The sequence below is a fragment of the Lepus europaeus genome, chromosome 7 (genome assembly GCF_033115175.1).
Source record: "Lepus europaeus isolate LE1 chromosome 7, mLepTim1.pri, whole genome shotgun sequence".
NCBI classification, from domain to species: domain Eukaryota; kingdom Metazoa; phylum Chordata; class Mammalia; order Lagomorpha; family Leporidae; genus Lepus; species Lepus europaeus.
The window spans coordinates 5,204,365-5,219,230 of NC_084833.1; the positions used below are offsets into that span (position 1 = coordinate 5,204,365).

Consider the following 14,866-nt stretch of genomic DNA (forward strand, 5'->3'; position numbering starts at 1 on the left):
CGTGGGAGACCTGGAAGAAGCTCCTGGCTCCTGGCTTTGGATCGGCACAGCTCCAGCTGTTGTGGCCATTTGGGGAGTGAACCAGCAGATGGAAGACTCTCTCTCTCTCTCTGTCTCTCTCTCTCCTTCTGCCTCTCTGTAACTCTGCCTTTCCAACAAATAAATCAATAAATCTTAAAAAAAAAAAAAAAGAAATATGATGTCTGGGGCCCTTCATTATGGCCTGAGGAGGAGGGACCTCAGGGAGTGTGTGGCTTTGAATCCAGGACTGACTGCTGCGAAGCGGAGAGACAGCCTTGCATGGGGCCTGCAGAGGAAGATTACGTTCACCCCGCCCGTAAGGGACACACTGACACCAAGTTCCATATGAAAATAAAGTGTAATTTGCCCAGCAAACCCCCTAGCAACCCGACGATCCCCGCGCCTGGTTCTCCTTTGCCTGCTCTGCTCCCCGAGAAGTGGGAGGTGCTCAGCTGGGAGCCGAGTACCAGGCTCAGAGGTGGGCAGGGGGCTGGGCTGGCTCCTTCCGGCCCCTGCCTGCGATGGGCCGGCCCCGCTCCTCCCAGATGGTGAGGCCGTCGCAGGAGCATATCTGCTTGGGGTTCTGGAAAAGGCCGGCGGAGCGTGCAATGATGCCACAGGCCAACCTGAGGAAGAAGGCGTGGTGAGAGCCGGGCCCCGGCCTGGGCTCCCCATACCGCAGCTGGCACAGCACGGCGTGGCCTCCCACTGGGCGTGGCTCTACTCACCTCTCCCCAGAGTTCCCTGTGACCTTGGATAAGGGGTGATCCCCCCGGCCCAGGTCATCTTCTCCTTCATCAATAACCAGGCTGCGGCCAATCACGTCCCACACCTTAAGGGGAGACAACAGGGTCAGACAGTGACACTGTCAGGAAGGCTCCCCGCCCACCACCCCCTCCCCTCCCACCTTACCTTCAGCTGCTCGTCCTCCAACCTGAAGATGGCTCGGCCGTCGGCATCGGCGTGGACGTTGCCCAAGTCTCCTCGGTGCTGGAAGAAGACCCAGCACAGGGGAGGGTCACCAGGGGAGCAGCTGCCACCCCTGGCTTCCCGGGACCTGGCTGCTCTCCCCACTCCCCCAAAGGAACAGTTCCCTCCTCGGGGCACAGCTAGTGGGGTCAAGGGAGGGGCCCAGGATCAAGGAAGGCAAAGGACACTCCCTCCCTGGCTGTGAGGGCCTGGGCAGGATGACAGCGAGCTGGGGACAGCCGGCTCCTCCTCCACGTGCTCCATCCCCCGACCACCAGGCTGCTCGCCAGCCCTGCCTCCTGCCCTGGGTGAGGCCGGCCCTGCCTCCTGCCCTGGGTGAGGCCGGCCCTGCCTCCTGCCCTGGGTGAGGCTGGCCCTGCCTCCTGCCCTGGGTGAGCCCGGCCCTGCCTCCTGCCCTGGGTGAGCCCGGCCCTGCCTCCTGCCCCGGTGAGCCCGGGCCTGCTTCTCTGTAAGCCCACTCTCCAGCCTCCTGTGGGCTCTGCGACTCTGGGAAGCCTTCACTTGCCCTAGGCCGAGGATGGCCGGGCGTGGCTTTCCCGACCATCGACCATCGTTCCCAGCTTTGAGGAACAGAGAGAAGAAACACAAGGGGGCCAAAAGCCCGCCCTGGCCCCGATGCTGATGGAAACTGAGGGTCACACATGGCTCCTGAGCGCCTCAAGTCTGCCACGCCCCGCCAGGCCTGGGAGTACACGCGGCCACCACCCCCAGGGGGACTCAGCGAGGTGGGGAGCCAGACATGGAACAGGACAGCGATCACGAGACGCAGGGTGAGGACAACAGTCAGTGTGTTGGGGGAGGGGGTGACAGGACCGTATCAGTGAGCCACAGACACCCTCAGCGATGGAAATAGACTGTCCCCAAGCTGGCACCCTGGGCAGAAGCAAACGCCTGTGCCGGTGCGGCTGGGCCACGAGGCCTCTCCGCTGAAGAACAGAGCGCGTCGCTCCGGCACTGGGAGCACGCGCTGTGCTTTATCTTGTTGTCCAGAGGGACATCTGCTGCCTGCACCCGGCACGTTCAGTTACGGCCTCTGTGTCGATTCACGGTAGGGAGATCAGGCGGTGGGGGCAGGTGACCCAGAGCCCAGAGGAGCGAGCTTGGGAGTGGGCAGTGTGGCTCCAAGGCAGCTGACCGGGGGAAGGGGCAGGGGCCGGGGAGAGGCAGCCTCTCCAGCCCCTCCCCTCAGCACACAGGCAGGTGGAACTGGGCCAGGAGAGGCCTGCAAGGTCACACCAAGAAGCTGGGCCCTGCCTATATCCTCAGGCACCAGGGCGCCAAGAAGGGTTTCAGGGCTCGGTGACTCTTGGAGCAATCCCGCTAGTGCCGGGCGTGACGAGTCAGGGCTACAGCCAAGGAAGGGAAGGGAAGGAAACCAGTCAGGGGACGTGCGAGTGACAGCCAGGCTTGGGTGTGAACTCGCACGCTGACTGCTGTCCATCTGGCCAAAACCAGGTGCCGAAATCCAAGAAACTTGCCAGCCATGGCAGGCCTGGCGGCTCGGCTCTTGCTCAATGCTTCCTCCATGTGTTATCAGGGGCTTGGGTGCAAGACAGCTGCTGACCCCAGCCCCTTCTGCTTCCCTGTCCCCGGTGGGGCTGGGGCTGGCTCTTGAGAAAACACTGCTTGCTATTTTGTGTCTCCGGGGCTTGGCTCCGGCAGGTTCCTCTGCTGGGCCTGCCGCCCCCCCCCTCACCTGCGGGGTCCCCGCCCGTCACTCAGGGCCTCAGTGAGGCACTGCCCCGTAATCACAGCCCCGTGATGGGAGGGGGCCGCACCTCCCAGGTTAGGTTACAAGAATGGGGCTTCAGTCCTGGACTCCCTGTCCCCCTCCCGTTCCCTGCTCCAAGGGAGGCCACTGGCGTGCTGTGGGCTGCCCACGTGGCAGAGGCCTGAAGTCTCTGGCCGAGAGCCAGGCGGGCGCTGGGGCTTGCCGCGCGGAGCAGACCCTCCCCGAGCATAGCCTGCGACAACTGCAGAGGCGCCCAGGGGAACCCTGAGCTAACAAGGGTTTATTGTTTAAAACTCTTAGTTCTGGAGCTGCAGCAACAGAACACTAAGAGCACAGGGCCGCAGCTGTGCCCAGTCACTGGACAAACACGCACCTCTCCAACTTCCTCGGACAGGAAGCAAAATCCTTTGGCCATTATAACGTGATGCTTATATATCAAAGTCCACCAAGGGGCTGGCATTGTGAAGTCACCCCCGTGACGCCAGCATCCCACGTGGGCACCGGTTCAAGTCCCGGCTGCTTGGCTTCTGATCCAGCTCCCTGCTAATGTGCCTGGGAAAGCAGTGGGGGACAGCCCAAGGGCTTGGGTCTCGCACCCATGTGAGAGACCCAGATGAAGCTCCTGGCTGTCGTGGCCATTTGGGGAGTGAACCAGAGGATTCACCCCCCCCCCCACCCCCAACTCTGCCTTTCAAAAAAAAAAACAAAGTCCACCACGGGCAGAGGGAAACATATCACTGGTTGGGAGGAGCTGAAACCGGTCGTGGGACAGGGTGCTAAGAAACAGGAAGTCACCGAGGGAAGGCGACCCATCCCCCATCGATCACTGCCCATAGGACGTGGAGGACAAAGTCTCCAGTGAGGTGGTGTTGACGGGCCCTTGGCACCTCTCTGGCATCTGCTACTCTGCACTGTGACCGGGACAAAGCAGTGCCTGTCTCACAGGACTTTAATAACCTTTTTGGGCAGGATTTCATCGATTTGTTTCTTCAGAATCTTCTTATAGCTACAACTACTCATTTTTCCTTCAGTGTGGTAGCACCAAAGTTCTTTGCTAACGATAAGTCTGTAAGTCTACCTTGATTACAAATGAAATGATGTCTTGATTTGCTTCAGCAGAAGCGTGGAGGAGGACCCGGGGGGGCAGCCGAAATATGACTGGACGTGATGCTGGATGACAGGGACATAAGACTTCACCACACCAGGTCCTCTACTTGGACATTTTCCATGATGTATTTAAGAAAAAATCCCGGGGCCAGTGCTGTGGCACAGTAGGCTGACTGCCTGTGGCGCTGGCATCCCATATGGGCACCAGTTTGAGTCCTGGCTGCCCCTTTTCCTATCCAGTTCTCTGCTGGCCTGGGAAAGCAGTAGAAGATGGCCCAAGTCCCTGGGCCCCTGCACCTGCATGGGAGACCTAGAAGAAGCTCCTGGCTCCTGGCTTTGGATCAGCTCAGTTCTGGCCGCTGGGGCCATTTGGGGAGTGAACCACAGGTGGAAGACCTCTCTCTCTCTCTCTGCCTCTGCCTCTCTGTAACTCTACCTCTCAAATAAATAAATAAAATTAAAAAAAAAAAAAGGCGAAGAAGAAAAAAAACCCAAACACTAAGTTTACCTAAGAAAAAAACTGAGTCAATTTAAATCCAACAGCTGAGTGACTAACAGTACAACTGCACTTGGATAAGACAAAAAACCCACAAAGATACCATGTGACTCTCCAAAGATGGGAAAATAACTCCCGGTTCAAAATGAGAATCAAGAAAGTCCTTTCAGTAAAACCACCACGTTCCACACCCCGACGTCTAGGCAGCTCTCCCTCCCTGCTCCTGCTCCTCAGGATGGATCAGGCGCTCCTTGGGGACCCCCCAGCCTCCATCAGGCTCCTGTGAGGACTAACTCACTGCACCAAGGGCTCTCTCACTGCACAACGGGCTATCCCACTGCACCAAGGGCTATCTCACTGCACCAAGGGCTCTCTCACTGCACAACGGGCTATCCCACTGCACCAAGGGCTATCTCACTGCACCAAGGGCTCTCTCACTGCACAACGGGCTATCCCACTGCACCAAGGGCTATCCCACTGCACCAAGGGCTATCTCACTGCACCACATGCCCAGAATTCAGTGACCTGCCCCCTTAGACCCTGACCTCCCTAAGGGCAAGCACCGAGCTGTACCGGGTTCTATCTCCCAAAATGTTGGTCGTAAATGTTGTCAATAAACGTTTTTAAAGTGAACCACAGAGAGGAGAGCGAAAGACCCCACCAAGAGGGAGTTCCACTCAGAGGCCCCGAGAGCTGCCGGCCCTGCCTCCGCGACCTCGGGCTCTCTCTCAGCTCAAGCCCAGCCCAGACTGACACTTACCCGGTCAGAGTCCTGGGGGCCCCCGTGAGACGTTCCATCAGGGTTAAAGTGGTCCCCACAGCTAAGGAGGAAAGGTAGCAAGTGGGCAGCGAAACAGCAGCCAGGCAGTCCGCTCTGTCTACGTCTGCTTCATCCACTCGTTCACTGAGCAGGCCTACTCTGTGCCGGGGTTTGGGTGGGCTTCTGGCGCAGGGGAGGGAGGCACAGAGGAATCCAGCACTGACTGTCACACAGCCCGGCAAACACCACGCCACAGGGCCCCTCCTCTTCCTGGCAGGGGCAACGGAGTGGTGGCAGACAGGGGCTTCAAGGTCAGATTTTTCTTCAAATCCCAACTCTGCCTCTACGGGCTCCGGGGCCTCCGGCAAGTCACCTGGCCTCCCTGCACCTCAGTCTCCTCGTCCCTAGACCCAGCCTGGCTCTGCGTGGCTCACGGGGCGGGGAGGACCGTGTGTGACAGCCTGCAGTTGAGGACGCCACACGGGCGGCAACGGCCGACTCACCTATTGCAGTTGTTGGTGAGGTCCCCGTACTGATGGACGTGGAGTCCGTGTAGCCCAGGCTCCAGGCCGTCAATGGTTCCCTCGATGAGGCAGCGCTCGGGGGTCAGCTGCAGGAAGCGCACCACCCCCTGCACAGTGCCAGGCCCCCCCAGAATGGCCACTGCTGCCCCCAGGTTCTCTGAAAGGAATCAGATCAGATGTTCAGGCTGCCTTGCCATCTCAGCCAGCCCCGCCCCACTCCTCCATCGGCATGGGGATCGGAAAAAAAGTCTCATCCGACTTGCACGCCTTCCCCGGAGCCACTCCCACCGAGAGCCCAAGAGTCCCGTGGTTAATCTGTACGCGCTCTGGGCCAGCTCCCCCGCAGACAGGCAGGGACTGGGGCCATCACGGTCACTCACGCAGCTGGCCGCCGCCCATGCCCTTGAGGACCGCCTGCCGCCCCGTGGCCTCCAGGAGTGCCTGCACCTCCTGGCTGGGCAGCGTGGTCTGCACCAAGACCATCTGGTTTTCCAGCTGCACCTCGACATCCTGGACACCTGCAAAGAGACAGAAGGCAGAGGGCAGCAGCGGGAAGAGGAACAGACCATGACCCCCACGTCCACGTTCACCCGTCTCCCTTGACAAGCTTGGAACTTGCAGTCTAGCTGTGCGGTGCTGGGTGAGCTCTTAACCTCTCCGAGTCTGCTTTTCACATGGAAAGTGGGGATAATGTCACCTCACCTCGGGATTTTCCCAAGTCCTTATTATATGTGAGACATTCCTTGTAACTTTTAATTTTATCGATGTATTTATGTATTTGAAAGGCAGAGTTGCAGAGAGAGAGGGAGAGAGAGAGAGGGAGAGAGATCTACCATCTGCTAGGTCACTCCTCAGATGGGCATATGGCCAGGGCTGGGTCAGGCTGAAGCCAGGAACCAGGGAGAGCTTCATCCAGGTCTCCCACATGGGTGCAGGGGCCCAAGCACTTGGGCCATCCTCCACTGCCTTCCTAAGCCATTAGCAGGGAGCTGGATCAGAAGTGGAGCAGGGGCCGGCACTGCGGCACAGCAGGTTAAGCCACAGTCTGCAGTGCCGGCATCCCATACGGGCGCCAGTCTGAGTCCCAGCTGCTCCACTTCCCATCCAGCTCCCTGCTAATGCACCCGGGAAAGCAGCAGAAGACAGACCAAGTCCTTGGGCCCCTGCACCCATGTGGGAGACCTAGAAGAAGCTCCTGGCTCCTGGCTTTGGCCTGGCCCAGCCCCAGTTGTCGCGGCTATTTGGGGAGTGAACCAGCAGATGGAAGACCTCTCTCTCTCTCTCTGTAACTCTGCCTTTCACATAAATAAATAAGTCTTAAACAGAAAAGAAACAAACAAAAAAAGTAGAGCAGCCAGGATTCAAACCAGCACTCGTATGGGATGCTGGCATCGCAGGTAGCTGTTTTACCTGCTATGCCACGATGCTGGCCCCTACTTATAACTTATGAAACACAGAAAATTCTTTTTAAAATGTTTCTTTAAAAGTGTGCTATCCATAGCAACATTATTCATGAGGGCCAAAAGCTGAAAACAACCCAACTGCCTATCAGCTAAAGAAAACGTAGCACCCATATGCTGGGATATTACTCAGCAATAAAAAGAAACGGGCCGGCGCCGCGGCTCAATAGGCTAATCCTCCGCCTTGCGGCGCCGGCACACTGGGTTCTAGTCCCGGTCAGGGCACTGATCCTGTCCCAGTTGCCCCTCTTCCAGGCCAGCTCTCTGCTGTGGCCGGGGAGTGCAGTAGAGTTGCCACCTGCAACAGCGGCATCCCACATGGGTACCAGTTGTGTCACGGCTGCTCCACTTCCAATCCAGCTCCCTGCTAATGGCCCCAGAAAAACAGCAGAAGATGGTCCATGTGCTTGGGCCCCTACCACCCACCCATGATGAGGTTCCTGGCTCCAGCTTTGGAGCCCTGTCACAGCCCTGGCCATTGTGGCCATCTGGGGAGTGAACCAGTGTGAAAGATTCTATCTCTCTATCTCTGTCCATAACTCTGACTGTCCAATAAGCCAATCTAAAAAGAAAACAATGCGCACAGCCCACATGTGAGTGTACAAGCTCACTTCCCAGCTTGGGCTCTCAATTTCCGCTTCCTGCTAATGCAGACCAAGGGAGGGGGAATGCAGATCGCTCAAGTCCTTGGATCCCTGCCAGCCGGGTGGGAGACCTGGCCTGGGTCCCCAGCTCTGGGCTCCAGCCCCCGTGCAGCCCTAGCAGCTGCTGGCATCTGGACAGTGAACCAGTGGGTGGGAGTGCTCTTTCTCCCTCTGTGTCCACTGGCCCCTGGTGTCTCCCATTAAAAAAAGAAAACCAATGCAGTACTGATACATGCTACAACATGGCTGAACCTTGAAATGTTACACTGTAGCCACAGGACCCTACAAGATGTTACAAGATGCTGTTTGCATGAAATGTTCAGAACAGGCTATGGAGAGGAACAGAAAGGGATATTCAGGGGATCTGTGCAAAGTGATGGTTCCACAGCTCTGTGACTAGACTGAGGACTGAGACGTGACACGGGTGGGTTTTACGGTACGAGACCATCTCAATGAAGCTGTCCCACTGTTCCACCATCCCCAGGAGCACTCGCACCGAGGGCCGGGCCCTCTGCGATGGGCTGTATTAACTCATTCAACATCCACGGGAACCGTGACCCTGTGAGTCATTACCATTGTCCTTATTTTACAGAGGTGGGAACCAAGGCACGGACAGGCTAAGACACTTGCACAAAGCTGCCATCGTAGTAAACTGTAGGGCTGGAACTCAGATCGGGCCGCCTGGCTCCACGGTCGAGCACTTGACCCACACATTCTGCAACCTAAGAAGCAGCCCCCAGCTTGCAGGCTGGATGTGACCCACCCCCACCCCAAAACTCGCTGACCCATAGCAACTCTCAGGGCCCCAGAGAAACTCGGCACAGCGCTGCTCTCAGTCCTGTTTCACTCCCTGCGCTGCCAGCTCTGTGAAGGAGCCCAACAGGGTCCACCAGGGTCAAGTTCAAGAGTCAGCGTGACCAAAAGAGGCTACGGAGTGACTGAAAGAGTCTACGGAGTGCCCACTGCCCCTGAGAGCCCTGTGGCCACTCCTGTGTGCAGAAGCCTGCGGGCTGACTCTCACTCCTGGAGACAGTCTCACACACCTTTCACTTTACCTTGTTTGAGAGATGATTAAAAAAAAAATCACTCTGGCTACTGGAGGGAGCAACCGAATCCCAGGGAGCTCGCCCAGGAGGCTCTCGCTCAGGTCAGGTCAGGGAGAGGCCACGGCGGGGGCCTCTAGACTGGGGTCTCCCATGAAGCCGGAGAGCCAGACGCCTCCTGAGTTCCTGACCGGAGTCTCACCCAACAAGTGCAGCAATGAGGTCCAGCAGCCTCGCCGAGCCAGCCCCTGGTTAGCTCGGGGGTCAGGGAGGAAGAACACAAAGCCACAGGGAAGTCAGGGCAAGTGGTAAGTGTGTGAAGCAACTCCTGGGAAGGGAACAAACCCTCCTTGCCAAGGCCCTAGCCCCATCCTGGAGAGACCGAGTGTGTCTGTCTGTCCGTCTCTCTCTCTCTCCCCCTAAAATGGGCCAGAGCCACGGTTGTTTGCTTTGTCCCAGGCGCCATCTGCCGGCGACAGCTGCCTGCTATGCAGTGGGGAAGGCTATGCCCAGTCTGGCTCTTCACTCTCCAGGATACCTGGGGTCCAGGACAGCGGCAGGGCAGGCTTGAGACTACTTGAGGCTCCGCCTCCGGGTCTCTGTTTTTAGTTTTTTTGCATCTGTTTAATGGGAGCAGCGTGGGCCTCAGAGATTGGCTGGGTCCCTCCCGGAAGCCTCCTTGGAACCGTCGCCAGAAGTCTGTCCGGCTCCTACCTGCCACCCCTTGCAGGGACTTGCGCACCGCGTCCACGCAGCTCTGACAGGTCATCTGCACGGCGAACTCCAGCTGCAAGGGCGACGACAGCGGGGCACGTGTCCGGCTTGACCGCTTCCCACCCTCCCTGTGACCACCCCAACCTCCTGGGGACACTGCCCACGTGATCCCTCTTCAACCTTCTTCATGATTTCCCACGCTCCTTCCAGGGCCGTGGTCTCACCGCCACCCACCCAAGCCCACGGCGGGGCCGCTGTCCACGCACCGCAATTTCAACCTAGCGGCCCCAGGCCCCGCCCCAGAAGCCCGCTCCTTCCCCGCTTCTAGAAATAACGACCACCCCGGGGCGCCGAGGCTCTGGGCCCGACGAGGCTGCACACGAAGACTCGACCCTCACCGTGCAGAGGGTCGCGTCGTCAACCGAGTCCGAAGCCATTCCGGACGGGGGCGCCGGCCCACGGAGCCCAAGGAGCAGCCACACAGCGCAGCACCGCGGAGGGGGCGGAGCCTTTGGAAGCCACGCCCTTAGCCCCGCCTCCCCGTGCGTAGGCACGCAAGGCCCTCCCCCGACGTCTGGCGGGTACGCAGCCGCGGGCCGCGCAGGCTCACTAGGGCCCCGGTTGCCTTAGTAACCGCGTGGTCTCGTCTGCCCGGCGGGCGGGCACCGCCGGCGCCAAGATGGAGTCGCAGCCGGCGGAGCGTGAGCTCCAGCGGTTTTACCACCAGTTGCTGAGTCCGCTGTCGCTCTTCCCGCCACGCAAGGCGACGCCCCCGGAGCCCCAGAAACCGCACAAGCCCCGCCCGCAGGAGGGTTCGCTTCTGCAGGCCGTCCCGTACGCGAAGCTGACCGTAGCCTCGCTGTGCAGCCAGGTGGCCAAGCTGCTGGCCGGCAGCGGGCTGGCGGCGCGGGTGCCCCCCGAGAGCCGACTCCGTTTCATCCAGGTCATCCTGAACGAGCTCAAGTGCAGCTGGCGGGAGCCTCCCGCCGAGCCCAGCCTCAGCTACACCGCCAACCAGAGGCTGCGGAAGCGGCTCGAGGCCTACGTGCTGCTCAGCAGCGAGCAGCTCTTCCTGCGCTACCTGCACCTGCTGGTGGCCATGTCGACCCCCTCGGGGATCTTCACCGAGTCAGCCAACCTCACCCGGCTGGCCGCCAGCCTTGCCAGGGACTGCACCCTTTTCCTCACCAGCCCCAAGGTCTACCGTGGCCTGCTCGCCGACTTCCAGGCCCTGCGGCAGGTGCAGCAGGCAGAGAAGCCGCGCCCCGTCTGCCCGGTCGTCCCCGGGCCTCACAGCACGGGCTTCGGCCAGGTGCCCTGCTCTGACCTGACGCTGAGCTACCTCATCCAGCTCAGCCGCCCGCCGGAGCTGCTGAGTGAGCCGGACGTGGACCCAGTGAAGGAGCTGAAGTCCATCCCGGAGCTGAAGAGGCGGAAGCCCCTGCGCTGGCTGCCCTCCCTGAGGAAGCAGAGAGAGCTGGAATCAAGCCTCTCCCAGCGTGAGCCGGCGCCCAGGCGTTCCACGACGCCCGCCCACAGGGCGCCCCCCACCCGCGCCTCTCCTCGCAGCCTGCGGCTCCCGAGGGGCCAGTCCATGCCCTGCCTGCGCAAGGGCTGGAAGCTGGCAGAGGAGCTGGGGCTGCCCCCGCTGCCCGCCCGCCCTTTGACTCCGCTGGTGTTGACTGTAGAACGCCAGCCCGAGCTGACTGGCGATGTCGTGGCTCACGATCTGAAGCAGATGATGAAGAACATGACCTTGGAGTGGACGCGCTACCGAAAGGCGGACCTGGGGCTGCCCCTGCTCCTGCGGGTGGCCACCCGCCGCCCAGCCGCCGCCCAGTGCCTGGAGGAGCTTCAGCGGATGCTGGGAAGCCTCCAGGAGGAAGAAGCCTCCAGACAGTGGGACCTCCAGGCCCCCAGGGGCCCCCCACTGCACCCGCAGCCAGTGACCGTGGCCGTGAAGGTGGGAAGTCAGTTGGTGGTGCAGGTAGCTGCCGTGCGGCTCTCTGATCGGAACGTCTTGGGTTCTTTCCACGTCGAGGAGGCTGGAGTCCTGTATAACCACCTGGCTGGCGAGCTGGATCCCAAAGTCATGGAAGAAATGGATGCTGACCCCTTTGTCGGCAACAGCACCGGGCAGATCTACGCGGAGCTGATGAGCCGCGTCTCCACCGACCACTTCCGTCTGGACCAAGGGCCCCTGATCGAGCCTGCGGCAGACAGAGACTGGTCAGCCTTCCTCTCCTCCTGCTTGCTACACCAGGACAAGAAGTTCCGGGTCATCAACCCTGAGCTGGCCGAACTTTACTCCCAGAGAGCAGACAAACAGAAGCCCAGCCCCGCCAACGTGCCCACCTTCAAATCGCCCCTGGTGAGCAAAACCTGGGGGAAGCGGCTGAAGAAGGACTCGTGGGTGAACTGGTGGAAAAACGCCCTGTCCGTGGACGACTACTTCAGCTACCTCTCCAGCCGCGAGACGGATTTCCTCCATGTCGTCTTCCACATGTACGAAGACGAGGCCCTCGCGGAGGCTGCCGTGCCTGTGCCGCAGGCCCTGGAGATTCAGCGCCCTCCCCCCTTGGTGGCAGACGACGAGCCAGACTTTGTGCCAGGACAGTGGAACTGGAGCACGGTGCTGAAGCACAGGCTAGGGGCCGGGAAGACCCACCTCCTGGGAGAGCCCCACAAGATCCTGAGCTTGCAGAAGCGACTGGAACAGCTGTGGCTTGTGCTCGAGGTGCCGGCCCAGGACCGGCTGAGCATGGCCATCAAGTACAGCTCCAACGCCCGCCTCCGGCAGCTGCCCTTGTTGGTGAGTGCCTGGGAGCGGGCCCTGAAGCCCATCCGGTTCCGGGAGATGCTGCTCGGGCGGCTGGAGTGGTTTGAGCGACAGGCCTCCGACCCCAACCGCTTCTTCCAAAAGAGCGACTGGGGCCTGAGCCACCTCCTGGAGGAGGGTCAGTTCCGCAGCCACCTCCGCCGGAAGCTCAGGCTGCTGGAGGCGGCGCTGGTCGTCCTCCTGGAAGAAATCGAGTCCGTCTTTGGGGAGCCGGTGACCTTCAAGGGGCGGCGCTACCTGGACAAGATGAAGCGAGACAAAGTGGAGATGCTCTACTGGCTGCAGCAGCGGCGGCGGGTTGGCCACGTGGTCCAGGCCCACAGGGCCTCCCACCGGTCAGCCCTGCTCAGGAGGCACCGGGGCCAGCCTTTGGTAACGCCCAGGAATACGCCCGTTACCCTCTAGCCAGGCCCGGTGCCCGCAGGTCCCTCCTTCACCCGCCCCCCACAAACACCCGGCAACTCGGCCAAACCTCTCGACAGCTTTGGAAGAGGAAATCATGGGTTTGGCTCTCTGGGAGTGCAGGGTTCGGGAATACCGTGCCTTCAGCTTACAAAGCCAGGGAGATAAAGGCTCTTTGGACACTGAAGTTCTTGTAAGAGAATCCCCAAGCCCAGGATTCCCCTTTATGTCAAGCCTTGCAGAATACAACCAAAATCAAAATCTATTAAAAGAACCGAGCCCATCCCTTGGAGTTCACTGTAGTGGGAAGGTCAGACAGAGGCTCGGATTGGCAGTGCTGTCTCACTGGGCGAAGCTGGCAGGCCCGGGCCCCACTCGGAGGCTCCGCGGCAGGGTGGTAACTCCTGGTAGCTCCAGGGCTCCGGAGCTAGTCAGACGTAGGTTTCAATGTGGCCAGTTACCCGACATCTCTGCCCCTGGATCCTCCAAGGTCATCACTTCTTCCAGCCCTCGCGCACTATTGGTAGGGCCTAAATCCATAATTGAATTTTTTTTTTTTTTGACAGGCAGAGTGGACAGTGAGAGAGAGAGACAGAGAGAAAGGTCTTCCTTTGCCGTTGGTTCACCCTCTAATGGCCGCCGCGGTAGCGCGCTGCGGCCGGCGCACCGCGCTGATCCGAAGGCAGGAGCCAGATGCTTCTCCTGGTCTCCCATGGGGTGCAGAGCCCAAGGACTTGGGCCATCCTCCACTGCACTCCCTGGCCACAGCAGAGAGCTGGCCTGGAAGAGGGGCAACCGGGACAGGATCGGTGCCCCGACCGGGACTAGAACCCGGTGTGCCGGCGCCGCAAGGCGGAGGATTAGCCTGTTGAGCCACGGCGCCGGCCCCATAATTGAATTTTTACCAGTTAACACACGCACATAACATAAAGTGCAGCAGGGTTTGTACTAAAACGTAGGTCTCCTTGCCATACCCACCCTCCAAATCTCAGTCCCTCTTCTTGGGGGACGACCACCGTTCCCAGTTTATCATATTCAACACATGCTTGTTTAGCACCTACTAGGTGTTGGGTGTTTGGTCTTATCATCGACCTAATCAAAAGTCCCCACCCTTTTACATTCTTGGTGTGGAGCGGCCCGGCCTGAGGGGGGAGATGAGGAGTTGTGACCAGACGTCAAGGGGCAAGTTAGATTATGGAAAGCCTGCTGGGGCACTGCACAAAGTATTTCAGAGTCGGCCTGTGCAGATATGGGCATTCTAATGTGTGTGATGTGGGCCTTTATTCCTGACCCACCTCGGGCTTACCCATATAACTGCCTCATTCTCTTATTTTGAAAAATGTATTTATTCACTTTGAAAGAGCAGCACAGGGAGAGGGAGAGGCCTTCCATTCACTGATTCACTCCCCAAATGGCCACAAAGCCAGGTCTGGGCCAGGCTGAAGTCAGGGCCAGGAACTCCATCTTGGTCTCCCACATAAGTAGCAGGGGCCCTTCTTCCACTGCCTTCCCAGGTGCATCAGCAGGGAACCGGATCGGAATCGGAGCAGCCGGGACTCGAACCAGGACTCTGATAGGGATGCTGGTCTTTCGGGCAGCAGCTTCACCGGTCGCACCACAACGCCAGCCACATGTCTCTTGCTTTACTGATGACAAAATGCTTTTCACTCTCATTTGGCTGATTCTCAACCTGCCCCTAAAGTGGGGGAGCCATGACTAAGCCCAGTCTTGAGGCCCTCTCCTACCTTTGCCCTGGGTGTCCAGCTGCAGGAGGGCCCCTGCCCTGTGCCAGTCTCTCTGCAGCCAGAGGCCCTGTCCCATCCCAGCAAACCCTGTTGTGAACCAGCCATTGGCCAGTCTCGTGCTACAGAGCTTTCAGGGTGCTATTTCAGTTCATCCTCACGACAATTTTTTCTTTAAGATTTATTTACTTGAAAGGTAAAGTCACAGAAAGAGGACGAGATCTTCCATCCACTGGTCCACTCCACAAAAGTCCACACTGGTCAGGGCAGGGCCAGATCAAAGCCAGGAGCCTGGAACTCCATCTGGGTCTCCCTTGTGGGTGACAGGGGCTTAAGTAATTGGACCATCTTCCACTGCTTTCCCAGGCATGTTAACAGGGGGCTGGATAGCA

The 14,866-nt window shown here is 59.5% G+C and overlaps 2 protein-coding genes across 2 annotated transcripts; one reads left to right on the plus strand and one right to left on the minus strand.

Annotated features, from left to right (window-relative positions):
• Positions 1-360: 360 nt before the first annotated feature.
• CCS (copper chaperone for superoxide dismutase) lies at positions 361-10,012 on the minus strand. Its single transcript, XM_062195776.1, has 8 exons — positions 9,890-10,012; positions 9,492-9,564; positions 6,011-6,148; positions 5,610-5,787; positions 5,107-5,167; positions 934-1,011; positions 750-853; positions 361-647 (listed from the first exon to the last, which is right to left on the minus strand). The coding sequence occupies exons 1-8, from the start codon at positions 9,926-9,928 to the stop codon at positions 494-496; spliced, it is 825 nt and encodes a 274-aa protein (XP_062051760.1). The 5' UTR covers positions 9,929-10,012; the 3' UTR covers positions 361-493.
• A 153-nt stretch (positions 10,013-10,165) lies between these two features.
• Positions 10,166-13,008, plus strand: CCDC87 (coiled-coil domain containing 87). Its single transcript, XM_062197742.1, has one exon. The coding sequence runs from the start codon at positions 10,171-10,173 to the stop codon at positions 12,733-12,735; it is 2,565 nt and encodes an 854-aa protein (XP_062053726.1). The 5' UTR covers positions 10,166-10,170; the 3' UTR covers positions 12,736-13,008.
• The last annotated feature ends 1,858 nt before the right edge of the window (positions 13,009-14,866 follow it).

Excerpts from the sequence above, each read along its gene's own strand:
- CCDC87 (XM_062197742.1), top strand. The coding sequence starts at position 10,171 with ATGGAGTCGCAGCCGGCGGAGCGTGAGCTCCAGCGGTTTTACCACCAG.
- CCS (XM_062195776.1), bottom strand. The coding sequence starts at position 9,928 with ATGGCTTCGGACTCGGTTGACGACGCGACCCTCTGCACG. Across the intron at positions 5,788-6,010 it reads CATGGGCGGCGGCCAGCTGC|AGAACCTGGGGGCAGCAGTG; the intron begins GTGAGTGACCGT and ends GATTCCTTTCAG. Across the intron at positions 5,168-5,609 it reads CTCACCAACAACTGCAATAG|CTGTGGGGACCACTTTAACC; the intron begins GTGAGTCGGCCG and ends TTTCCTCCTTAG.